The sequence below is a fragment of the Musca vetustissima genome, unplaced genomic scaffold (genome assembly GCF_032173495.1).
Source record: "Musca vetustissima isolate MV318-11 ecotype Yass unplaced genomic scaffold, APGP_CSIRO_Mvet_v1 utg9142, whole genome shotgun sequence".
Taxonomy (NCBI): domain Eukaryota; kingdom Metazoa; phylum Arthropoda; class Insecta; order Diptera; family Muscidae; genus Musca; species Musca vetustissima.
Genome location: NW_026886359.1, coordinates 416,908 through 442,713, shown reverse-complemented (window position 1 = coordinate 442,713; position 25,806 = coordinate 416,908). Strand labels below are relative to the sequence as shown.

At 31.7% G+C, this 25,806-nt stretch overlaps 1 protein-coding gene across 1 annotated transcript in view; it reads left to right on the top strand.

The window, feature by feature from the left end:
* The first annotated feature begins 4,816 nt into the window (after positions 1 to 4,816).
* Positions 4,817 to 25,806, top strand: part of LOC133333854 (uncharacterized) — a 58,241-nt gene continuing 37,251 nt past the window's right edge. The window contains exon 1 of the mRNA XM_061542165.1: positions 4,817 to 4,926. Within this exon, the coding sequence (XP_061398149.1) occupies positions 4,825 to 4,926 (102 nt within the window). The 5' untranslated portion in view covers positions 4,817 to 4,824. The remainder of the gene's footprint in view (positions 4,927 to 25,806) is intronic.

Sequence of the window (25,806 nt, the reverse complement as noted above, 5' to 3'; positions counted from 1 at the left end):
ATGCTAATAATTGTAGGCTGTCATCTAATTATTGTCTTTGTCTTTCTGTGAAAAATAGCTTCATTAATCTAAACTACAATAACCATTGTAATCTATGTTACGTCAAGGTTACCAAGGCATTTAGGTCAGAAATTCCTACTTTTAAAATAAAAATGTAGGCCAATCTATGAAAAACATTTCTCGTCCCAAAAAAGATAAATCTTCCGTTTTGTTGTTTGTCAAAGCTCGAGATCAAGATTTATTTTGTAAATCAGCTAACATTTTTAATATCGTTTTCTTTCTCTGTTTCGATTTGCATATCTTTTCTTTGATGCCCAGCATGAAAATAAAGCTCAAACATACACACAAAGCGTAAGTAGAGTTTATTGTTTTTTTATTTCAACAATTTCAAGTGAATCAAACGTGATTCCGACTTCGAAACATCTTGAGATATAAAATTACAAAATATTTTCTTTTTTTAATTTTTTTCGAATAAATTCCATAAATTTTGTAGCTTAGGTGTGGATCTGTCACTGGCCGCTCAGTAGGGGTAGTATTTGGCTTAGTTTTTTCTGTTTTGATAAGTACAAGAAGAGTTTTACTTTTTTTATAATTCTGTTTTTCTTTTTAAGCGTCTGACAGACTGGGCTACAAAGTTTTGTAGTCTTTCCACTTCTTTATTAAATGATAAAGCACGTTTTTTGCTAATAAAAATGTGATGTTGGAAAAATAATATTTATTTTTTAATGTGTATAACCTTCAGTTAAATGTTTGTTGATAAAAAATAATATTTTGATTTCTCAAAAGATTTAATTGAGATAAAAAAATTTGCAAAACTTAATTATCGGCAATGCATATTAAATAAGTTAAAAATTTTTTTATTGATCCAAGGGGGTATTCATTTTATGGAAGACCAAAGATTCCAATTATAATACATGATTAATAGGAACTATTCATATAGAGGATTTATTATAGAATATTAAACCAAAATATGGTTTTCCGAAAAACATTGTCTTTAAAAAATAATTTAAAAATCCACCACATATATTTTTAAACCAATTTGTTTAAAATCCGTGCTCATTAATAAAAAAAACATTTTAAACCCCCAGGTTCTTTTTAAAAGAAAAAAATTACCTCTCCTTAATAAAAATTGTTTGGATAATTAACGTTCCCTATTTAAACCCAGTAAGGAAAGTAGTAAAGTCGGACGGGGCCGACTATATGATACCCTTCACCACCACTGGGTATATTGTACATATGTATCCTTACAATTTAATTTCATTCGGGCAGATTTTGAGTCGTCTGCATACCATGGCACACATTTATTGAAAATGATTTATAGCAACATTGATACACGCTATTCGGTATGCCGCACTGTTAAAAATTTAATCTAAATCAGACACCCGTTCAAAATACATATGGAAGCTATGGCTGCATCTGCATGAATTTCAACAAAACCTAATAACGTCTTTCAAGTCTTAATTTGAAACGTTGTTCAAAATTTCGTGCTAATCGGACAAACATTAGGAGATTGGTGCACCATTTATGTAAAATCGGACGAAAATATATATTCACAAAACTTAGCACAAATCATTTTAGACTCAATTCAGTACGTTATGCCAAATTTCGTGTAAATCGAAGAATACATAGGACCTTTGGTGCACCATTTACCTTATATCGGACGAAAATATATATGGGAGCTATATTTAAATCTGAACCGATTTTCACGAAACTTAACACACATCATTCTAGACTCCATTCAGTACGCTGTGCCAAATTTCATGCAAATCTAGAGATATATGGGGACTTTGTTGCACAATTCTCCTTATATCGGACGAAAATATATATGGGAGCTATATCTAAATCTGAACCGATTTTCACGAAACTTTCCACACATCATTCTACTCTTAATTCAGTACGCTATGCCAAATTTCATGCAGATCGAAGGATATATAGGGACCTTGGTACACCATTTACATTAAATTGGACGAAAATATGTATGGGAGCTATATCTAAATCTTAACCGATTTTCACGAAACTTTTCACACATCATTCTACTCTTAATTCAGTACGCTATGCCAAATTTCGTGCAAATCGAATGATATATAGGGACTTTGGTGCATTATTTACGGATTTATACAAAACTTCACAAAACTTCTGTACCATGTATAAAATGTTGGCTCATTCGGACAAACATTGTGACTTGGGTGAACTATTGTGAAATCGGAAAAACCTATATAGATCCTATATATCTAAATCTGAACCATTTCAATAGAGTTCGTCCTTGGGCCAAATAAGTGGAATGTGCCAAATTTCATCCCATTAGGATCACAAATGCGACTTACACTTTGTTTATAATTTAACATGGGACGAAAAGACGGACGGACGGACATGCATAAATCGACTCAGAAAGTTATTCTGTACATATGGGTCTATCTCGTTTCCTTTTGCCTGTTACAAACGCATAAGTAGCTAAAAATCTATTAGGACTTTGAAAAAAAAAAATATTTTAAGAAATCTACGCTCTGTTCAACCGAAAAAATGACAAATGTTTTTAAAAATATATGCTCGATGAGACCTTTGGAAAATAGAGAAATCCTTTTTGTTTGGCTTTTGAAAAAAATATTTAAAAAAAATAATATAAAATCTACGACCGGTTGGACCTTTAAACAAATATTTTGAAAAATATACGCTTGGCTTTTAATAAATATACTATGTCCTGTTGGAAATCGTAAAAAATAAACATCCTCTTGAATAAAAAATTAAAAAATAAACGTCCTCTAAGGCCTTTGGCAAAAATAGGGGTTTTGTAAAAAATATTTGATACTTTGAAAACAATTATATAAAAATCTACATTCGATAGTATATGCATGTGTATTTTACAAAGATTTCAGATTTTTAAAATTTACACTCTGTTAAATCTTCCGTAACAATACTTCTATAAATCTACGCTAGTTAAATTCTTCAGGATTTTTTAAACCTACGTTTTATTAAGTCGTTATATAAGCTTTCCTACTTCTTCTTCAGGCTAAAACATTTCTTAAAAACTGACGCTCTTCAGAAAATATTCAAAAAATATTCAGGACAGCTATAACCCTAATAAAATTATTTAATTAAAAAAAAAAAATATTATTTAATTTACAAAAAAATATGTTAAGTAACTCTTCTTGTAACTTCGATCTCACTTAAAATGCACTTCCTTTTAAACTCTCTATTAGTTGCCTCTTTCTGAATGATGAGTGTCAAACTTTCTCTCAGCTTTTTTGTTAAGCTTTTAGTATCCTCTTTTGGCGGATAAACTTCGACTCGCAAAAACATATTTTGCAATAATTTCCCACGCATTGCAATCATCATCATTACGACCAATTGTAGTAGGAGCAGATAAAGCAACACCAACAAACACCAGTGCCCCTCACAACTAACCATGGAGCCAGGTAAACAAACGAGTAAATACTTCAGGAAAATCCACAACAAACGAAGAAGAAGCTTTTTGTGTGTGGTAGCTATGGACAGCAGCATTATCAACATCTTCGAAGAGTCGCATCATCATCGTCAACATTACCATCCACAGTTTGGGCTAACAAAACAACATCAAAGGAATAACGACTCTTTTGTGTGTGTTTGCCTTCCTACCACGTTCCACATATTTACCAAACCGTTACCACTTGGTGATGTTTAGGTTACAGCAGCTTATAGCTAGCTCGCTTATAGCTTTAAGCCTTCCCAAACCCAAATAAAAAAACTAAAAACAAAACAGCCAGCCATCATAGCGAATCACTCTTAGCCATAGCCAAACAAAAGTGTTGACGTTCATTGAGCCCCACTTGCAGTTTCAGTCTTTAACAAGATCTGCCAAAGCCAACAACACATCATTCCGCTGCAAAAAAATCCATCAACGTGCAATTTTTTCCATCTCGAACAAACTAACTCTGATTTTTCGGTTAACAACGATGAGCAGCAGTGGCTTATACGAGTAGCTACACACCGCTTCTTAAATCGATCGATCGCATATTGCAAGAGAAACACTGCTCGTCGTCTGGTGTTTCTTCTTCCGACTTTAGTTTTTGGCATCTCTTCTTCATTTTGTGGCCATAATACCGTTCGGTGGCTCGATTGCCAGTGCCTAAAAATTTTCTGTTTTTTTCGGTGAATGAGTGAGTGTGAGTTCGTTCGAACGCTGGCTGACTGGCTGTATCGGTGTGTATCTGAACTGTGCGGTGAGCCGAGTCGAGCCGGTGAGCTGAGGCTTAAAATTAAATTCAAACTTTAAATGAATTTCAGTTACGTTTGAAACTTTTACCCATCCAGTTGTGTGTGCGTTTCCCCAAAAAACACATTTCTGGTTCCGATAACCGAACAACATCTTGTGGAATGGCCAAAAACTAAAAAAACAAGAAGAAAATTATTACTCGTCTTTTGTAGACTAAAAAGTGATTAACTTGACCAGCACGAGCACAGCCAACAAACCATCCAACCAACCAACTATACATCCATCCGACAACGTTGTTTGCATATTTAAATTGTGGCGGACAAGACCAAGAAAAAAAGAAACCCAAAATATTTCAAACATTTTGAGAATTTTAAATCAAGTCAAAACCCCAGCTGATTGTAATCAAATAAAACATACAAAAAATAAATTTGTAACAGTTTTTGATTTGTTTGTGTGAATTTTGTTATTTTTTGAAAAGAAAGTGAAAATTCTCAAAGAGAATTCAATTTTGATTTTTAAAGAAGTAGAAAAAAAAATCGGCAAGTGTGTGTTCCAATAATTTTATGCTCGGTCATTGACTGTTTCGAATTTGTGGATATTTTTTGAAAATTTTTTATTGCAAAAGTTAGCCTAAAATGAAAGTTTTGTCAGTGGTGCTTTTAAGCACCTTGTGCTGCTGGGCAGCAGTCAGTGCCCAAGGATTTAATACACCCAAACAACGTGGAGCTAATGATGTGGTGAGTAATCAATCAAAACAAAAAAAATAACAAAAAAAGGATAAAACAGGATTACAAGAAAAAAGGATATTAATAAAAATGAATCTCAAGCAACAAAAAAATACAAACAATTTAAACCCCCATAAACATGCGCAATAAAAATTCGGACAAAAAATCAAAGGATAATGTGAAAAAGAAAAAACATTAGAAAATCATCAGAAGTCTTAAAATTACTGAAATTAAAAAAAAATATGAAAAATATTTTTTTTGTGCCCAATCCAGGCGTATAATTAAAGAAAACTGTTGCCGTAAACCTAATGAAAATATTTTTTCGGATTCTGAACAATGCGAACGTTTTTAAATATATTTTCTCGAAATCCAGAATGCCCATCAAGATGACGATTTAAAAACTTTTTTTTTCGTTTTTATTAAAGAATAGTTTTCTGAATGCCCATCAAGGCGTAGATTTTTAAAGAATAGTTTTCTGAATGCCCATCAAGGCGTAGATTTTTAAAGAATAATTTTCTGAATGCCCATCAAGGCGTAGATTTTTAAAGAATAGTTTTCTGAATGCCCATCAAGGCGTAGATTTTTAAAGAATAATTTTCTGAATGCCCAGCAAGGCGTAGATTTTTAAAGAATAATTTTCTGAATGCCCAGCAAGGCGTAGATTTTTAAAGAATAATTTTCTGAATGCCCAGCAAGGCGTAGATTTTTAAAGAATAATTTTCTGAATGCCCAGCAAGGCGTAGATTTTTAAAGAATAATTTTCTGAATGCCCAAAACAAGGCCTAAAAAGAATAATTTTCTGAATGCCCAGCAAGGCGTAGATTTTTAAAGAATAATTTTCTGAATGCCCAGCAAGGCGTAGATTTTTAAAGAATAATTTTCTGAATGCCCAGCAAGGCGTAGATTTTTAAAGAATAATTTTCTGAATGCCCAGCAAGGCGTAGATTTTTAAAGAATAATTTTCTGAATGCCCAGCAAGGCGTAGATTTTTAAAGAATAATTTTCTGAATGCCCAGCAAGGCGTAGATTTTTAAAGAATAATTTTCTGAATGCCCAGCAAGGCGTAGATTTTTAAAGAATAATTTTCTCAAGGCCCAACAAGGCTTCCCAAGGCGTAGATTTTTAAAGAATAATTTTCTGAATGCCCAGCAAGGCGTAGATTTTTAAAGAATAATTTTCTGAATGCCCAGCAAGGCGTAGATTTTTAAAGAATAATTTTCTGAATGCCCAGCAAGGCGTAGATTTTTAAAGAATAATTTCCTTAAAGAATAATTTTCTGAATGCCCAGCAAGGCGTAGATTTTTAAAGAATAATTTCTTGAATGCCATTTAAGGCGTAGATTTTAAAAGAATAATTTTTCTGAATCCTAGTCAAAGCGCAAATTAAAAAAAAAATGAATGCCCATCAAGGCGATCATTTTTTAAGGATGTCTTTTTCTGAATGCCCACATGGCGTTCATTTTTTAAGGATGTCTTTTTCTGAATGGCCTTCATTTTTTGAGGGCCTTAATTTTTTAAGGGCGTCTTTTTCTGAATGCCTATCAAATCTTCGATTTTTAGATTTTTAATAACGTTTTTTTAGCCTAATTACTCGGCTTTCAGAAAATACCCTTCCAACCGCAGATTTTCAAAACTACTATTCTGAAACCCCCTCATAGCGTAGATTTAAAAATATATATTATTTTTGTCTAATTAATGCGTAAATTTAAAAAAAATTCTGTAAGTCTTGTTGATCTTGTTACGAAAGTTTTTTATGAAATCCTAATGGACCCTAGCCTTTTTATAATATGAGGCTTATGAAATCGTAATCGCTGAGCCTGGCAGAGCCTAGATGTTTCTGTAGTATTTTGATGGAGACTTAGAAGAGCGTAGAATTTTTTGGTATATTTCGTTGGAAGAGCAAACCATTTCATGGAATAATGGAGGCAAAGAACAGCGAATGTTTTCTGGAATATGTTTATGGGTATCTAGAAGATCGTTTCGATTTTGTAGGACTAGAAAACCCTACATTTTTGTAATACGTTTATAAAGGCCTAGAATAGAAGAAGAGGTATTTTGATGGAGGCCTAGGAGAGCAACTTTTTAATATTTTGGTGGGGGCCAAGAAGAGTCCGGAGGCCTATATTTTTTGTGATCTAGAAGAATCTACATTTTTTGAGAGGGAGGCATAGATTTTTAGAGACCCAGAAAAGGCTAAATTTGTAGGAAGATTTGTTTAAGGAGGCCAAAAGAAATCCATTTTTTAAATATATTTATAAAGCCCTAGACAAGTATAAATTCTTTAGGAAATTTGTAGAGCCTAAAAAAAGCAAACTTTTTAGGAATATTTTGATGGAGTCAAGGTTTTTTGGAATGTTTATATTGCGGCCTAGGTAAGCTGGAATTTTTGAAAATAGTTTAATGGAGGTCTTGAGATCTTAGGACCTACATCTTTTGCAATATTTTAATGGTGGTCTAGAAGAGCTTAGATTTTTATGGATATTTGTTTAAGGTCCAACATTGTGTTGATTTTTAAAAGAATATTTTTCTGAAGGCAGGGTGAAGTGTAGATTTTTTGGAGGATTTTTTAAGGAAAATGGAATGAATTTTTTATTAAAATATTTTTTCTTACAATTTATGATAGCTTTGGGTTTAAAAACGATTTTTCTGAATATTTACATATTTTTAAGAACCAAATGATAACTTTACTGAAGACCTGCCAGAGCGTAGATTATTTCGGGATATTTCTTTTGGTGGTTTATCAGAGCCTTTGTTGAGGAATATTTTTCTGGAAGACACATCGTAGTGTACGTATACTATTTAGGGATATTTTGAGAGTTTATTATTCAGAGATATTTTCTCTGAAGGTCAATCAGAGCAGAAAATTCTTTGGAATAATATTTTGAAGCCCTTCTAATTGAGTTTTTTGAAGAATGAGATTGAGATTTTTAAAGAATTTTATTAACCTTTTTTTCAGAGGGTATTTTAGGGAATATTTTTATCAAAAATAGTTTTGGAGCTTCTCAGAGTGTAGATTTTTAGCAGTATTTTATCTAAAAACAAAAAAAATCATTATTTGAAAATTATTTTTCTATAGGCCATAAAAAGTGTTCATCAGTCTGTACTTTCCATTAAAAATTTTTCTGAAGTTCCCTTAAAATATTTTTTCTGAAAATCTGGCTGACTGTAGATTTTTAAATATATATATTTTTTTCAGTAAAATCTAAGTGTATTAAATAAATAGGCCATATAGGATACTTAAAACATAATTAAGTAATCATTTACACCCAATAAAGTGTGGTCATTCACAAATTCATCTTCCCAATTATCAAGAATATAATTAAAACAAAGTTTGCACATGATAAATGGGCCATAATTAAATGTAGCTCCAATAATAATCAAAACAGTTACTATTATGAGTTATTTTTATTTTAATTTGGACTCATTTACCCTAAATGATCACAATAAAAAAATAAGAAAATTATTAGTTTATGAAATCTTTGTTTTTGTCTTTCAATGTGAAGGCATTTTTTTCATTTCAAGGTCTACGGATGCATTATGACCCTAATAAACAATCAACAATCAAATATTCATGTCAAATTTTAAAATATGATGAAATAATGAGCTATCATTAAAAATAAAATGTGAAGATACATTCATCATCAAAATGATGATATCAATCAATCAAAATGCTGATCGTATTTAGATTAAATTAAAAAATCAGCTTCTTTAAAACTATGCCAATTATGGAGTGTTAAGTGAATATAAATTAAGAGATTAAGATTTATTATCGTATGTAGATTAAATGGTGGACGTGGAAAATATTAATGATAGGGGGATTTAAATATTTTTTTTATTAAACAACTGATAAATCATGGCTCATAATTTTTAAATGAATATTTTTCATACACAAAGTAGTAAAGCTAGTAGCATAGTAAAATAGGGGACCTAGACCCTCATATATATTTAACCATTTAATTAATTGTATTTCTTACAATTTTTATTTTCAATATTTTTCAATTTCCTTGAAATCTTCAATTTCCTTCAAACTCACCCACAAGGCATGCCTTAGATTTCCAACCAAAAATTCAAGGCCTACCAACAATTAAACTAAATCCGAAGAAAAAACTCATAATTTAGTTATTATTGTTATGCACGTGGTAAAGATCGCCACCTATTGACCCATAAAAAGGTTATTCGTTTCTTTTTTTTTGGTTTTGTTTTATTTTTTTCTTTACATTGTTGCTGAGGCTTTGTAGGAAGTTTTGAAAAAAATGATACCCCATTAAACCAAATACTAAAACCCATTGTTATGGAACAAAAAAAATAAATGACTGATGCCAAACATTATGGATTTATTGTTTACAAAAAAATATACTGATTGAAAGCATTTTAACTTGGCTTGGGGATAAACAAAACTCAAATGGCTCTAAGCACAATAGCAAAACAATGATCGTTATAAACCAAGGTATCTGTGAGTTATGGCAAAACTTTACACAAATATTTTGAAAAAAAAAAAATTAAAAAAAGTATTTTTTACAAAAAAAAAAAAAAAACTTAGTAGGAAATTATGAATTATATAACCTATAGTAAATCCATTGAAAACAAATAGGCACAAAAAAAACTTCAAAAGAAATTACAAAAAAGAGAAAAGCCCTTTCATTGTACAAAAATTAGCTCTCTCCCACTTCCTCTTCAATCTTCACCAAGAGTTTAATTATAATTTAAAAATAATTGCTTTGTTATTGTCATTAATCGTGTAATTTAATTTCATTTAACAAAAATCCATTAGTATTAAACAACAACAACAAATGACCATTTAACTTTAGATATTTAATATTTTTTTAAGATTTTCAAATATTTTTTCTAAAGCCCTAACAAGGCTTAGATTTTTTAAAATATTTTTTTGAATCTTTAACAAAGCTTAAAATTTTTGAATATTGACGTAGAATTTTTAAATATTGAAGCCTAGTCAAGGCGTAGATTTTTAAATATTGTTTTCTGAATGCCCATCATGGCGTAAATTTAAATTTTTTTTTTGAATGCCCATCAAGGCGTAGATTTTTAAATATTGTTTTCTGAAGCCCTAATAAGGCACATCAAGGCGTAGATTTTTAAATATTGTTTTCTGAAGCCCTAATAAGGCCCATCAAGGCGTAGATTTCTAAAACTATTTTTTCCTGAATGCCCATCAAGGCGTAGATTTCTAAAACTATTTTTTCCTGAATGCCCATCAAGGCGTAGATTTCTAAAACTATTTTTTCCTGAATGCCCATCAAGGCGTAGATTTTTTAAATATTGTTTTCTGAAGCCCTAATAAGGCCCATCAAGGCGTAGATTTTTAAATATTGTTTTCTGAGCCCCAATAAGGCCCGTCAGGGCGTAGATTTTTTAATTTTCTGAAGCCCTAATAAGGCCCACCAAGGCGTTGATTTCTAAAAATATTTTCCCTGATTTCTAAAACTATTTTTCCTGAATGTCCATCAAGGCGTAGATTTAAAAAAAAAATATTTTTTCCTGAATGCCCATCAAGGCGTAGATTTTAAAAAAATATTTTTTCCTGAATGCCCATCATGGCGTAGATTTCTAAAACTATTTTTCCTGAATGCCCATCAAGGCGTAGATTTTAAAAAAATACTCTTTCCTGAATGCCCATCATGGCCTAGATTTATATTTTTTTCCAGAATGCCTTTCATGGCGTAGATTTAAATTTTTTTCCAGAATGCCCATCGAGTCGTAGATTATTAAAAATATTTTTTCCAAGAATGCACATCAATGCGTAGAATTAAAATGTTTTTCCTGAATGCCCATCAAGGCGCAGATATACGATCTACGATTTTTAAAATTATTTTTTCCTGGTGGCTGCTTGGGTACAGACTAAAAATCATAAAAATACTTTTTTATAATTTTATATTTTTGAGTTCTATATATTCTCTTCATACATACTAAATGAACCGAATGGATAATTTTTAATTTTAAAGGCAGCTGGCCTTTAATGGGTTAATGTCTTCACAAATCGTAGATTTTTTAAACCATCGAAATTTTTTCTATGATTTAAAAATTCGATTTATTCAATAATCACGATCAACCAAACCCATTACTTCATAATACAAAATTACATAATTTATTTATTTATTTTTTATAATGCATAATTATTCCAAAAACCTACCAAACTTCCTATCTATAAGCGGCGCAACAATTCCAATTACACATTTTTTCTCTTAACAATTCAAATCTGCGATTGACAACCAGCTCATAAATCTTCAGTATTAACTTAACTCAATTAATTTTATTGTGGAATTTTTGGTTTGTTTGAATATTTATTAACTATGAAGTGTGTTGACCACTGGATAAAATTCAAATCCTGCTACAGTGCTGTACAGAAACTTAATTATCTACATAATTATGATCATCATCATACTACAACCCAAATGATAACACTGTGCGACACGAAAATTTTTCAATGGTTCTTATGTACCAAATATGTTTAGTTGGAGTCCCTGGACCACGAAAATACCTTTGGTTTTTCTGGGACACTTCGAAAATTTATTTTATAACGGTAAATATAGAGAAAAACGTGGTTTCATGGATTTTCAATTTAAAACTCGAATAACTTATTTACTTTTTAACAGATTTATATTATTCTTTTTTTCTTTCGAAAAGTACAATTTTTCCTTTCAAACAAGATATATACTTGGTAAATCGGTTGAGGATTGGCTGAGTTACAGCGGTTGAAATGTGAAAAAATACGTATAAAATGACAAAATTTACCTTTCTTCGGGCTGTACGAAGGAATTATGATATCAAGCCATATAAGTTTTATTCTATTACGGGGAAGAAAATTAAATTAGCTTTCGAAAATGATAAAAATCAAAAAAATCGGTTAAAAAATGTATGACTTATACACATTTTTGTATTGATTCTATGCATATTCTCTAAAGGAAATATGTTATCTCTTTCCCTTTGCCTGTTGCAAACATAACGGTTTATAACAGGAAAATATAAAGGCATATTTCCTTTAATGGAATTAATGAATCAATTCAAAAATGTGTATAAGTCATCCATTTTTTAACCGATTTTTTCTGATTTTTATCATTTAAAGCTAATTTAATTTTCTTCCCCGTAATACAATAAAGTTTATGTTATATGGCTTGATGCCATAATTTCATCGATACAAAAAAAGTAAATTTTGTATTTTTTATAATATTTTTTATTTCAAAAAACTGTAACTCAGCCAACTTCCTATTTACCAAGTATATATCTTGTTTGAAAGGAAAAATTTTTTCTCTTAACAAAAAAAATAATATAAATCTGTTAAAAAATCTTCAGTATTAACTTAACTCAATTAATTTTAAATTGAAAATCCAGGAATTTTTGGTTTGTTTGAATATTTATTAACTATGAAGTGTGTTGACCACTGGATAAAATTCAAATCCTGCTACAGTGCTGTACAGAAACTACAACCCAAATGATGATTTATCTTTACTCTCTCGCATATGTATGTGAATTTGTCATTATGATTACTTTTTTATTATTATTGTTGTAATATGTATGTGTATTGTTGTTGTTATTGTTACAACTTGTTACCACAACCTGTGAATCTTCGTCTGTGTTGTTGTTGGTTTATTTTGGTTTTAAGTGTTTACCTACCGATCATCTTCATTCATTGGTTTCTGGTCACTTAATAACAAGTTTGGTGTTATTTGTCGTTGTTGTTGGTATTGTGTAAATGAGTGAATATCTTTACACCAACCTCCTCCAAACATGATCACCTGTAGCAGCAACAACCACTACAGTAATCAATGACTTTAAAACGTCGCATCTTCGTTTTTGTCTTCTTCTCGAGGCGGCTTCAGGTTTCTTAACAACAAAAAGGGAAAGTTCAATTTTATTTTGTTACCAGAAAAAAAAAATAAAAGTTGCAGAGAAGAAGTGGTAGAAGAAACCATAAACTTGTTTCTGTTGGAAACAAATAATTATATTGGGAAAAAGTGAATTTTATTTTTGGTTAAAGGTTAACGTTGACCCAAACTGTTTGAATGTTTTTTACCTATGCAGGAGGAAATACCCCCCAAGAAAGATATTCCTTCTGAAGTCCCGCCAGAGCCTAGATTTTTAAAAATATTTCATTTGAATACCCAGCAACATATGTTTCTAAAGTCCCATCTAAACGACGAAAAACGATTTTTAGGAATATTTTTTCTGAATGTAATTTGTCGGAGTTCACAAAAAATCTATAACCTCTGAATAACAAATTATTTTCAACATCTACGCTTTGATATACTGTGAGAAAAAATATAAGTAAAGAATATACGCTATGATGGGATTTCAGAAAAAATATTTTTTAAAAAAATTTTCTTTGACAGAAATTTTTTCAGAAATTTACGCTACTTTTTGATGGGAGTTCAAAAATTTGTTTTGAAAATTAATCCTAAAGATCTTTTGTTGATGATAGTTCCTAAAAATGACTTTCAATAAATAAATAAATTTTATTTATGCTCGTCTTGCTGGGCTTTCCCAAAAAATATTTTGGAAACACTACGATTTGATGAGAGTCCAGAAAAATGTTTTTTTTTAATCTACGCCTTGTTGGGCATTCAGAAAAATAGGCTTTCAAAACAAAATATTTTTAAAAACCAACAAGGTTATTCAGAAAAAAATTAAATCTACACTTTGATGGGAGTTCAGAAAAAGTATGTTTAAAATATTCGCTTTTTTCGCACACAATTTTTTTTTTTTTTTAAATCTGCCTATTAAAGAGAGTTTAGAACAAATATTTTTACAAATCTGCCCATTGAACAGAGTTCAGAAAAAGTATTTTTAAAAATCTGCCTATTGAAGTGAGATCAGAAAAAGTATTTTTAAAAATCTGCCTATTGAAGTGAGATCAGAAAGAGTATTTTTAAAAATCTGCCTATTGAAGAGAGTTCAAAAAAAGTATTTTTAAAAATCTGCCTATTGAAGTGAGATCAGAAAAATTGTTTTTAAAAATCAACCTATTGAAGAGAGTTCAGAAAAAGTATTTTTAAAAATTTGCCTATAGAAGAGAGTTCAGAAGAAGTATTTTTAAAAGGACTTCAGAAAACAAAATCTGTTAAAAATCTACGCATTGGTGGAAGTTCAGAAAAAAATTCTGTTAAAAATCTACGCCTTGATGGGAATTCAGAAAAAAATTCTGTTAAAAATCTACCCCTTGATGGGAGTTCACGCCTTGATGGGAGTTCAGAAAAAAATCTGTTAAAAATCTACGCCTTGATGGGAGTTCAGAAAAAAATTCTGTTAAAAATCTACGCCTTGATGGGAGTTCAGAAAAAAAATCTGTTAAAAATCTACGCCTTGATGGGAGTTCAGAAAAAAATTGTTAAAAATCTACGCCATGATGGGAGTTCAGAAAAACATTCTGTTTAAAATTAACGCCTTGATGGGAGTTCAGAAAAAAATATGTTAAAAATCTACGTCTTGATGGGACTTCAGAAAAAAATTCTGTTAAAAATCTACGGCTTAAAGGGAGTTCAGAAAAAAATTCTGTTATAAATCTACACCTTGATGGAGTTCAGAGAAAAATTACGCTAAAAATCTACGCCTTGATGGGAGTTCAGAGAAAAATTATGTTAAAAATCTACGCCTTGATGGTAGTTCAGAAAAAAAAATTATGTTTAAAATCCACGCCTTGATGGGAGTAAAAATCTACGCCATAATGGGAATTCAGAAAAAAAAATTCTATTTAAAATCTACGCCTTGATGGGGATTCTGTTAAAAATCTACGCCTTAATGGGAGATCAGAAAAAATGCTGTTAAAAATCTGCGCCTTGATGGGAGTTAAAAAAAGGCCTTGATGGGAATTCAAAAAAAATCTTCGCCTTGATGGGAGTTCAGAAAAAATTCTCATAAAAATCTACGACTTCATGGAAGTTCAGAAAAAATATTTTTAAAAATCTACGATTTGATGGATGTTCAGAAAAAGTATTTTTAAAAATTCACGCCTTCCATGTCTTATTTGATTTTCAGGAAAAATATTTTAAAAATAAATCCTTTCGTGTAAGATCAGAAAACATGTGTTTAACCATCTACTGAATTTACGTTTATTTATTTAAAAAGTTATGTTTCCTCCAATTTTAAAACATTTAATTTTTATTGCTTAATTTATTTGACATTCTTTGGATAATTTTTTGCTTGAAACTATAAAAATTCCTCTCAAGTTGTTTATAACCAAATATGTTGTATTGCTAACAAATCGTATTACAAGTTCGCACCAAAATTAAATACATAACATATATTGCCAGCAGTTCCAAATGTGTTCGACACGATTGCACTGAAAATTGCATAGCTGGCTGCTGCTGGCTTAATTGCAAAAAGTTTGGACATGAGTTTTATTAGCAGCAATACAAGAAATAGTTTAATTTGTTTTTATTTCTGCAACAAATAGGGAAGTGAGCCGACAAATTCGTTTGTAAATTTTCGCACCTTTTTGTTAGAGAAACGTGTCATCGGCCAAATTAAGATAGCAAATATTTATGGGGTCTAAGATGACATGGTGTAAATTTGAGGAAATAATTTTTGGGTGTACAATATATATATTTTTTTTCAAATAAAAATTTAAATTTTTTTCTCCAATTTTGTGACCCACTGTTTTATGTAGATTTTTAATTAATCATGGTGTACTTCATCTTCCAAAATATGTATTTGAATTGTATAATAACTACACACCTACATACCTATCCATTACACCTTACCTTACCCGTTTTGCCAAATTTTGGAGGAAGGAGCTTTGAGTGTAATGTTCGGCAATGAAAGTGAATCCTATAAACAATAACATTATTATTTTTTATATACAATTTCTAATTTTTTTGTGCTGCTGCGTTACAATTTCTGTGTCTGCTGCCTTAATAATTCATAAACAACTTCACGCATGCGCAAAAATGTAAACAGCGCAAATGTTGCCGTTTCGTTATTTACTCTTCGCGGTATTGTTTGAGCCAGCGCGGCAACAATGCGAAACCGAAATAAATAAATATTTAACTAGAGAGATAAGGTAAATATATATAATTCGAAAAAAAAGGTGTATTCAATGAAGACAGTTCAATAGGGGAGGGAGGGGCCGTCGGTATCTCTATTATTACAGATAGACATGCCAATAAAAAGATAAATAAATTGGCATGGTCAATATCAACTGAGACGTTAACGGTAACAGCTCAACACCTCTGTCAGTGCCGACTCCTACATCTCTAACTCAAACAATTACAACAACAACTACATAAAAAGCAATCTCGTTAACATTATTAAAGAAAGTGGGTCAGATGTTGGTTTGTGTGTGTGTGTGTTGTTTACATATTTTTTCTTCCCAGCATGGATTGAATATTTTTCATAAATTAATTATAAAAATATGTTATTTATATTTTTAGAACTCATTCATTTTTTTTTTTTTTTTTTTTTTTTTTGATATTTTATATATTTTTTAAAAAATGAAAGTTTCAGAAAATTTATAAATTATCAAAATATCAACATCATAAATTTCAAAAATTATGTTTCAAAAATGTTAAATATATATCAAGAATTTTAAATGTTTTATATGGATAAAAATCCAAATTTCGTTATAAGAGAAAGTATTTTAATTTTTGTATCTCTAACCCGAAATTCCCCCAATCAAACCCTTTACAAACAGATGGCGCTAATAACCAACCAAGCAGACTGGTTTGTTAGTTAAGTTTTTTTTTTAATTTTTCTTGCCACAAAATCTCCTTGGTTATGTGTTATGGCTAATAGTAATTTTTGTTAATTTTATCCCACTAACAGTTGTGAAAAACAAACAATAATAACACAGACACACACATACAAACATATATACGAAAAAATAACAAAGAGTCTGTTAACCAAACAAACTAATCCTATTTAACATCTTCACTTTTTTTGGACAATATTTGTTTAGTTTTGTGCAAAAAAAAACAAAGAGAAAAAACTACGAAATACAAAACTTGAATTTTTCCTACCTACACTCAAAGAAAAACATTTATTCAATTGGGAAGAGCAATTAACATTATGGTATTGGGTCAAAATAACTAGCGGAAGAGGATAGCATTTCAAAAAAAAATCTTCTGAAAATCTATCATCAACACATCGGATTTTAATTTTTTCTGGATGTTCATCACAGCCAAGGTGTAGATTTTCAGAAAAAAAAGAAGAAAAAACTAGAAAAACGTGATCGTGAGCAAATCGAGATGTGCAAAAGAGTCAGAATGAAGTCCAAAAATTCTACCAAGGGGTAAAACACGAAACCGAAGGCTTTTGTGCAGGCCCATCCTACTGTAGAAATAAAGAAGGAAATCTGATAAGAGATACAAACAGCGTGTTGAGGATCTGGAAGGTACATTTCGAAAAACTTCTGGTATCAAATAGTAGCGGTGAAGAGGTTACCCCAGAACCAATAATAGATGATGGTATAGAGTGTATACCACCTAGCCAAGATGAAGTCAGAATAGCAATCAATCGGCTGAAGAATAATAAAGCAGCAGATGCCGATGGGTTACAAGCCGAACTATACAAGACTGGTGGTCAGATGCCGGTAAGGAGCATGCGCCAGTTGATTAGTACAATTTGGATAGAGGAATGTATGGCCAATGTTTGGAACCTCAGCATCCTGTGTCCAATACACAAAAAAGGAGACAAGACGATATGTGCCATTTATAGAGGAATACGTCTCCTTCCCATCGCATATAAAGCGATATCCAGCGTACTATGTGAACGACTGAAGCCAATTGTCAATGACATTATTGGACCATACCAATGCGGCTTCAGACCTGGCAAATCCACCATTGACCAGATTTTCACTCTGCGCCAAATCCTGGAAAAACACATTCCACCTATTCGTCGATTATAAATCCGCATCCGACAGCCCTATCCGTTCAGAGGTGTATAAAGCCATGTCTGCGTTTGGCATTCCTGCAAAATTAATTCAGCTATGCAGGATAACTTTAACTGGCACAAGATCAGCAGTTAAAGTCAAAAAAGGACCTCTCGGAGCCCTTTAATACCGAACGAGGATTCAGACAAGGTGATAGTTTATTTTTAACACACTGCTGGAAAAGGTCAAACGAGAGGCAAAAGTGAACAGAAATGGCACCCTGTACACCAAACAACACATGTTACTCGCCTACACCGATGACATCGACATAATGGGTCGAACATTGAGAGCGGTAACAGCCAACTTTGAAGAAATTGAGAAGGAGTCTGCCAAAGTGGGTCTGGCAGTAAATGGCGAGAAGACCAAGCTGATGGTATCAACGCGCAAGACGTTCAGTAGACTCGGACCAACTGTGGAATTTGAGAACTACAGCTTTGGGGTAGTTAAAGATTTTATATAACTTGGTACCGCTATAAATAAAACGAATGACATCCGTTTTGAAATTCGGAGAAGAATAGTGATGGCCAACCGATGCTACTATGGTCTGAGCCAACAAATCAAAAGCAAGGCCACCTCCCGCCAGACCAAACTCACACTCTACAAGACGCTGATACTACCCGTGCTGTTATATGGATCTGAAGCATGGGTACTTACGCAAAAAGATGAGGCTGCTCTTGGAGTGTTCTGCGAAAGATCTATGGACCGATCTGAGTTGACGGTGAATATCGCCGTCGAATGAACCATGCGTTTTACCGGATATCGACATTGTTAGACGTATTGAGCTGCAGCGACTACGTTGTGAGAATGGATGAAGGTGCCCCGGCCCAGAAGGCATATAAAAACGAACCAGCTAATGGTTCACGCAAAAGGGGAAGGCTACGAATACGATGGAAAGATCAAGCGTAAGACAATATTGCCGAAAATGGTATTTCAAATTGGAAAAACTGCGCAAAGATCGACGTGCCTAGAAATCTTTTCTAAGCTCAGCTTATGGAACGAAAGTTCTGTCACAATCACAGATTTTTATAAATATTTTTCTGAATGAAAATAAAGGCGTATATTTTGTAAAATTTCTATCTAAGCGTAGATTTTTTAAAATATTTCTTCTGAACTCCAATCAAAGCGAAGATTTCTAAAAACAGTTCTTCTGATTGCCTATCAAGGCGTAGATTTTTAAAAATATTTTTTCTGAACTGAACTCCCATCAAGGCGTAGATTTTTATACCCTTAACCACACTGTGGTACAGGGTATTATGTCTTTGTGCATATGTTTGTAACAGGCAAAAATAATCGAGATAAACCCATGGTTCCTTTTGAGAATATACATAGAATCACTTTCTAAGTCGATTTATGCATGTCCGTCCGTCTGTCTGTTGAAAAAAGGACAGATCGCATATATGATCCGAATTGGATGAAATTTGACACAGCTCATTTGTTTGGCCCAAGGACGAACCCTATTGAAATTAGGAAAAATCGGTTCAGATTTAGATATAGCTCCCATATATATTTTCGTCCGTTTTAGGGTAAATGGTGCACCAAAGTCCCTATATATCTTTCGATTTGCACGAAATTTGGCACAACGTACCAAAATAAGTCTAGTATGATATGTGCAAAGTTTTGTGAAAATTGGTTCAGATTTAGATATAGCTCCCATATATAGCTTCGCCGGATTTTAGGTAAATAGTCCACTAAAGTCCCTGGAAATCTTTTTATTTGCACGAATTTTGGCATAGTGTACTGAATTAAGTCTACAATGAGGTGTGAAAAGTTTTGAGAAAATCGGTTCAGATTTAGATATAGCTCCCATATAAAGCTTCGCCGGATTTTAGGTAAATAGTCCACTAAAGACCTTGGAAATCTGTTGACTAGCACGAAATTTGGTACAGCGTAATGAATAAGATTTAGATATAGCTCCCATATATATCTTCGTCCGATTTAAGGTTAATTGTTTACCAAAGACCCTATATATCTTTCGATTAGCACGAATTTTGGTATAGGGTAGTGAATAAAGTCTAGAATGATGTTTCTAAGCTTCGTGAAAAGATCCATAGCTAGGCCGATTGACACAACGTACTGATGTTATATAAATTAGTCCCTAGCAAGTTTCCCTGAAATCGGTTCAGATATAGATTTATAACAAAACGCGTCGTCTGTTATGATACATATGTAAAATATTCCCAAAGTGGTAAGGGTATCATATAGTCGGCCCAGTCCGACTTTACTACTTTCCTTACTGGTTAAAAATGTTTTTTCTGAACTGAACTCCCATCAAGGCGTAGATTTTTAAAAATGTTTAAAAATGAACTCCCATCAACTGAACTGAACTCCCATCAAGGTGTAGATTTTAAGTTTATGGCTTATAAATAAATTTTTTCCTCGAGTGCATGTTTTAACAGCCGTATGTTTTAGTTTGGCCGATGTTGTTGTTGTTTTTTTTTACTTTTAATGTTTTTTACATAAAAAACACAGCAAAAATAAACTTTTAATCCACAAAAAGGAAGAAGACTTAACTTTTTGTAATAGTTTTTTTAATACATTGTGCACTTGGGCGATGTGGTACAGCAGACGCCGTTTGTTTACATGTTACCACTTGGAACTACCAGTTTGTTTTGTTGTAAATTTAAGGCTTTTTCACTTTGTCTTCTTCTTTTTTTTCGGAAGAAAATGTTTCCTTGTTGTTTTTAAGCAAAGCAATAAAAACAAAAAAATGAAGAAAAATTACAACAACCAATTACAAAAAAGACCTTGTTTGTTGTACACCATGTTTTAGATGGAAAGTATTTTTTATGCAATTATTTTTTCCAATTTTTTCCTCTCAAAAAAACAAAAAAAAAGGAGAAGAAATATAGAAAAAAGTGATCATTGAGACCTTAACTATTTTTTGTTTTATACAAAAATTGTCCGACATTTTTAACCTTGCAACATATGTTGTCTAAGCCATGATTGCAGTGGTCTATGACAATAGCAACAACTACAAAAAAATGAACGTTAACGAAGAAAGGTCATCTCGACAACCGCAATGTTATTATGGCTTTTGGTTAAAAAATGCATTGAAAGTCAGGCGGGCAGGCAGGCAGTCAGTATCCATATTGTGGCCAGAAATTACAAAAAAAAAAACTCTTTCGTTTTGTTGTTGTTTTTTATCGCATAGAAAAGCAACAGACGCACAGCCCAGCGCGCTAGCTTTGCTCCAAATTGATTTTAATTTGCCGTAATTGTTTGTTTATCTCGTGGGTGGAAATTAACAGATCATCAGCCATGACATTATGTTGTTGTTATTGCTGTTGCTGCTACTGTGGTCCATAAATAATTTATAAATTATTATTAATAATTATGTCATGTTGAAAGTGTTTTACAATGTAAATTAAAGCAAAGTGAAGACAAGATTATTGATAAATAGTGAATATTTGGAAAAAATAATTTAATTATGTAAATTTATAAAATATTTCCAGAAAAAATAACTTCTTTTGAACGGTTCCCGACGCATTTAAAAAAATATTCTGTAAAAATTAACAGGAATTGAGATACACAAATGATATAAAGGCAGGTTAAAAGGACAGGAACTACTTCTTTAATTTATGTTCGTTTGAGATAAAATTTTGAGCAACGTACTTGGTTAGGTCCTGATAGACGTATGCAAAGTTATGTTGAAATAGGTTCAGATATAGATATAGCTTCCATATATGTTTTCGTTCATTTTAATTAAAATGGGTGCATTGAGGAGCCTATGTTGGTTCCCTTTCATCTAAGTCTGTCCTATTGACATGCAATTTTTCATAGATTTCAGAAGATCAAAAATCTATGTAGATCATACATTTAATTTCGCCTTTGCATTTTTCGAGAATTGTTTATACGATAACAAAATCATAAGTTTGCTGGATTTTTGTTTATAAAAATAAAATATACAAGATAAATTTTTGTATAAAATAATCGTCAGTTTCGAAACTTTATTATTTTCAATACGCTAAACTTCTCACGTTGTTGGGGACTGATGCGTCTTTTAGACAAATATGATATACCACCTCAAATACTGAAAACCGACTTCATAAGATATCCTTCCAGAGTAAAAAAGTAAACATGATGATAAATTTGGCCCGGCCGAACTTTTTATACCCGTGAGTATGACAATCAAATCATCTAAAATTAATGGGGGCTCCTGGAGAAAACTCATGTTATGCTAGGACCTTGAACATACGGAAAAATACCTGAGAAAAAAATGATTGAAAATCTCAAAATGTCTAATTGTAGGGCTACACCTATATGGGGCTATAATAAACGGAGATCAATATTGATATTTTATGGTAGTGAGATTTGACAGTAAATAAGGAGTGTACCATTATATTGTGGCTTCCCTGAAACTTGAGTCAAAATACAGTCAATTCGGTTGGAAAACCTGTCTAAGATCCCCAAATTACGGAGTATTGGGGAGTACCGTTTTATGGGGCTACACTGAATCTTATGTCAATATTAAAAAATTTTCCTATACCATGATGCCAAATTACAGCCAATTCATTAGAAAAACGTGTCCAAGAGGGCCTAAATCGATAATTTTTGGTGTGGATATTTTCTACACAATGTGGGAAAACTTCTGAGAAAACTTTTTTCCATAGAAAAAAATTCGTCAAGACCGTAGGTCAATGTTTTTTCTATAGAAAAAAATCGTCAAGACCGTAGGTCAATGTTTTTTCTATAGAAAAAAATTCGTCAAGACCGTAGGTCAATGTTTTTTCTATAGAAAAAAATTCGTCAAGACCGTAGGTCAATGTTTTTTCTATAGAAAAAAATTCGTCAAGACCGTAGGTCAATGTTTTTTCTATAGAAAAAAATTCGTCAAGACCGTAGGTCAATGTTTTTTCTATAGAAAAAAATTCGTCAAGACCGTAGGTCAATGTTTTTTCTATAGAAAAAAATTCGTCAAGACCGTAGGTCAATGTTTTTTCTATAGAAAAAAATTCGTCAAGACCGTAGGTCAATGTTTTTTCTATAGAAAAAAATTCGTCAAGACCGTAGGTCAATGTTTTTTCTATAGAAAAAAATTCGTCAAGACCGTAGGTCAATGTTTTTTCTATAGAAAAAAATTCGTCAAGACCGTAGGTCAATGTTTTTTCTATAAAAAAAATTCGTCAGGGCCATGAGATATGTTTTTTCTATAGAAAAAAATTCGTCAAGACCCGTAGGTCAATGTTTTTTCTATAGAAAAAAATTCGTCAAGACCGTAGGTCAATGTTTTTTCTATAGAAAAAAATTCGTCAAGACCGTAGGTCAATGTTTTTTCTATAGAAAAAAATTCGTCAAGACCGTAGGTCAATGTTTTTTCTATAGAAAAAAATTCGTCAAGACCGTAGGTCAATGTTTTTTCTATAGAAAAAAATTCGTCAAGACCGTAGGTCAATGTTTTTTCTATAGAAAAAAATTCGTCAAGACCGTAGGTCAATGTTTTTTCTATAGAAAAAAATTCGTCAAGACCGTAGGTCAATGTTTTTTCTATAGAAAAAAATTCGTCAAGACCGTAGGTCAATGTTTTTTCTATAGAAAAAAATTCGTCAAGACCGTAGGTCAATGTTTTTTCTATAGAAAAAAATTCGTCAAGACCGTAGGTCAATGTTTTTTCTATAGAAAAAAATTCGTCAAGACCGTAGGTCAATGTTTTTTCTATAGAAAAAAATTCGTCAAGACCGTAGGTCAATGTTTTTTCTATAGAAAAAAATTCGTCAAGACCGTAGGTCAATGTTTTTTCTATAGAAAAAAATTCGTCAAGACCGTAGGTCAATGTTTTTTCTATAGAAAAAAATTCGTCAAGACCGTAGGTCAATGTTTTTTCTATAGAAAAAAATTCGTCAAGACCGTAGGTCAATGTTTTTTCTATAGAAAAAAATTCGTCAAGACCGTAGGTCAATGTTTTTTCTATAGAAAAAAATTCGTCAAGACCGTAGGTCAATGTTTTTTCTATAGAAAAAATTCGTCAAGACCTTAGGTCAATGTTTTTTCTATAGAAAAAAAATCGTCAAGACCTTAGGTCAATGTTTTTTCTATAGAAAAAAATTCGTCAAGACCGTAGGTCAATGTTTTTTCTATAGAAAAAAATTCGTCAAGACCGTAGGTCAATGTTTTTTCTATAGAAAAAAATTCGTCAAGACCGTAGGTCAATGTTTTTTCTATAGAAAAAATTCGTCAAGACCGTAGGTCAATGTTTTTTCTATAGAAAAAAATTCGTCAAGACCGTAGGTCAATGTTTTTTCTATAGAAAAAAATTCGTCAAGACCGTAGGTCAATGTTTTTTCTATAGAAAAAAATTCGTCAAGACCGTAGGTCAATGTTTTTTCTATAGAAAAAAATTCGTCAAGACCGTAGGTCAATGTTTTTTCAATAGAAAAAAAATCGTCAAGACCGTAGGTCAATGTTTTTTCTATAGAAAAAAATTCGTCAAGACCGTAGGTCAATGTTTTTTCTATAGAAAAAAATTCGTCAAGACCGTAGGTCAATGTTTTTTCTATAGAAAAAAATTCGTCAAGACCGTAGGTCAATGTTTTTTCTATAGAAAAAAATTCGTCAAGACCGTAGGTCAATGTTTTTTCTATAGAAAAAAATTCGTCAAGACCGTAGGTCAATGTTTTTTCTATAGAAAAAAATTCGTCAAGACCGTAGGTCAATGTTTTTTATATAGAAACAAATTCGTCAAGACCGTAGGTCAATGTTTTTTCTATAGAAAAAAATTCGTCAAGACCGTAGGTCAATGTTTTTTCTATAGAAAAAAATTCGTCAAGACCGTAGGTCAATGTTTTTGTATAGAAAAAAAATTCGTCAAGACCGTAGATCAATGTTTTTTCAATAGAAAAAAAATCGTCAAGACCGTAGGTCAATGTTTTTTCTGTAGAAAAAAAATTCGTCAATACCGTAGGTCTCTACGATTTTGTATCTATCCTCTTAGGAAGTTATCCTCTTAGGAAGTTTTCTACATATTTAAGAAAACGGTAAGAAAAATACCAAATTACAGACCAGCAATAGGGAAAACCCCAAATAGAGGGTATTTTTGAAATACGCAAACATATGTTAAGAAATTGAAAAAAATTAATATAAAATATTGGGAATCGATCATGTTAACAGTCAGGCTGATATATGATAAAATTCATGCAGTCATCTAATTATTGGTAATCCTAAAACTCCTCTAATCATTTATATTTCATAACTTCTAAACCTGAAAAAACATCCAAAGACTCCTCCCATTTAATTTTATGTTTTTTTTTCAAAAATAACATATTTTTCACTTACATAATATTTTGCAAGTAATGCAAGACATCAAAAAACAACTACAACACAAAAGAAAATGAAAAGTGAAACGACAAATGCAATAGCCGCAATTCGCCACACTGCCACATTCATCCCCAAACCGAAACATACGATTTTTGCCACACATTGTAACTAACGGCTTGGTCTGGTCTTTGGGTCTTCAGCAGTTATTTTTATTTTCATTTTTTTGTTAAAGAAAGACGTCATCATTGTGCATTAAATGAAAATGCCATAGAAAATTTGGCATAAATTGCAATAGCAAAGAAAACAAAAACTAACAAACAAAAGAAAAGAAACGAAAAACATGAGTTAAAACATAATCATGGACAAAACCCAACCCATGTCAGAGTCACTTGTTTGAGGCCACAACAAGAAATTATTTCTTAAAACAAAAAGAAAGAAAAATAAATATTGAAAAATGTTTGGTAGATGCTGAGCCAACACCTTGAGATTTTAATGCATTTTGGCATTAATGGAACACCAAGGGGAGGCGATACATAAAATCTCACACACATATACTAAGAGGCCCGGCGAATAATGGTAATATAAATCGAATAATGTAAATAAAGCAGAGAGATTTCCAAAAATATTTTTCCTTTCCTATTTTCTAAAGCCACTGACTGGGTGTAACCAATTTATTAATGATTCCTACCCGTTTCCAAACGGAGCTGTCTATCGCCTTCAATTATTTTTTTTCTTTCTTTCTTAATAATTAATATTTATTTTTAC